This window comes from Primulina huaijiensis, unplaced genomic scaffold (assembly GCF_012295235.1).
Source record: "Primulina huaijiensis isolate GDHJ02 unplaced genomic scaffold, ASM1229523v2 scaffold207076, whole genome shotgun sequence".
Taxonomy (NCBI): domain Eukaryota; kingdom Viridiplantae; phylum Streptophyta; class Magnoliopsida; order Lamiales; family Gesneriaceae; genus Primulina; species Primulina huaijiensis.
In genome coordinates this window covers 58-1,816 of record NW_027354717.1, presented here as the reverse complement: position 1 = coordinate 1,816, position 1,759 = coordinate 58, and the positions used below count along the sequence as shown (strand labels likewise).

The window sequence follows — 1,759 nt, the reverse complement described above, 5'->3', positions numbered from 1 at the left end:
CTGGAATTGACATGTCGTCAAAATTGAATCTTAGTATGATAATTAAGTTGGTTTATTTTTATTTTTTAAATATTATCCTTTCTCACCAGAGTACTTATAAGTATTCGGAAATTGCTAAAATGACATTGGATATTGTTAAAGTTAGCGTTACTTCAGCACTCCGAATCTTCGATGAAACATGTCTAAAAGTGAAAAAAAATTACTGTCCTACGATCAAACATCAATGATTTAGATGACCAGAAACTAAAATATGTCAAATTTAAGGACGAGTTTTGTAACTTTGTATTTTTTTTCATTAAATTTCAAATTAAGTTATATATGGAAAAGTTTTAAATATATATGGTAACTTATTACATGTTAATAATAGATGTCCAAGAATAACTTTGTTATCTTCGAAATTAGCTATATATAATGTCATGCAATGAATTAAGGAAGATTGAGATATGTTTACGTATTGGTAGCATTCATTAGTTATTCTTGATTCTTTCGTCTATATAAGCAACAATATCCTTTATCTTCTCTTTAAAGACAAAATCTCAAAGATCCAACATCAAAGTCGGAACACAAAAAGTTGAAGGTTTTGGCTATGGAAAACCTAGAACAATGCCACTCCGAGGCTTCGAGTATTTCAGCAACAACATCACAAGATTCTCCTCCCAAAAGTAGTGGATCGATTGATCAGAAGAGGCAGGAGAAAATCGAGCCAAAAACGACTTCACGTGTCGTGCTGGATCTAAGGCTTGCCAGTGAAGAGTTGAGCAGTGCTAAAGTGGATCCAAATTCGAATCTCGAACTCAATCTCTTCAACTCATCGAATGCAGCCAGCGAATCGTCGAATGAGGGCACGCACAAGCAATCGGATTCGAAAACGTTTACGTGCAACTTTTGCAAGAGGGAGTTTTCGACTTCTCAAGCATTGGGAGGCCACCAGAATGCCCACAAACAAGAAAGGGCCATGGCTAAACACCACCATGGAGGAGCGGTGGAGTTGGGGGCGTCTGGCGGTGGAGTATCGCCTTTTGGCCACTCGGCCTACGCCCACTTTCCTTACTCGGCGTTCTCACAGAACCCCTTTTATGGTAGATCACTTGGGGTTAGGGCAGAATCAATGATAAACAAGCATTATTCTTACAATCCATGGCCATCATCGTCACCTTACAGCTCCCGTTTCGGGCAAGAAAAGTTTTCTAGAGCATATTTGATAAGCCCACCATCTTCATATGACAGATTAAGGATGGAAAGTTTTCCGACAACTCAAATTAATGATACAAGTGGATTACTAAAGCATGAAAAGTTTGGTGCAACTATCGATTTTGGGGTTATGAACTCCAAACCTCTTGGGGTTGATACTGATACTCGTGACACAGTAAGCAAGGAGAAACAAGGACTCAAGAATCAGGGCTTCAAATTCGAAAGAGAGGATGACGACTTGACCAATGATTCGGAGCTCGATTTGAATCTTAAGCTGTGATTAATTTTGTGTTTGTTTCTTTGTTCAACATCTTTATATCGCTTCCTTTGGATTCAAGTTTATATTAGTTAGTGTAGTCCCCCTACAATATTCGTAATCAAATATTTGTTTAAGAAAGCATGCATTGTTACAATTTATAATTGATATGAAGATTTGTTTTTTATATTTTTGATTATCTTTCCCCAGTTTAGGTGAATAATGAAGTACCGGATATAATTGTTTCTTTGGCAGCTTTCAACAAAATTAAATATATGAGTAAGTCTCTTGTGGACGGTCTCACGAATCTTT

General features: G+C 36.9%; 1 protein-coding gene across 1 annotated transcript; it reads left to right on the top strand.

Moving 5' to 3' along the window:
• Window positions 1–586: 586 nt before the first annotated feature.
• On the top strand, window positions 587–1,471 carry LOC140966546 (uncharacterized). The gene has a single exon (XM_073426802.1). The coding sequence runs from the start codon at window positions 587–589 to the stop codon at window positions 1,469–1,471; it is 885 nt and encodes a 294-aa protein (XP_073282903.1).
• The last annotated feature ends 288 nt before the right edge of the window (window positions 1,472–1,759 follow it).

What these genes read in the sequence shown, in the direction of transcription:
- LOC140966546 (XM_073426802.1), top strand. Translation starts at nt 587, where the DNA reads ATGGAAAACCTAGAACAATGCCACTCCGAGGCTTCGAGTATTTCAGCA.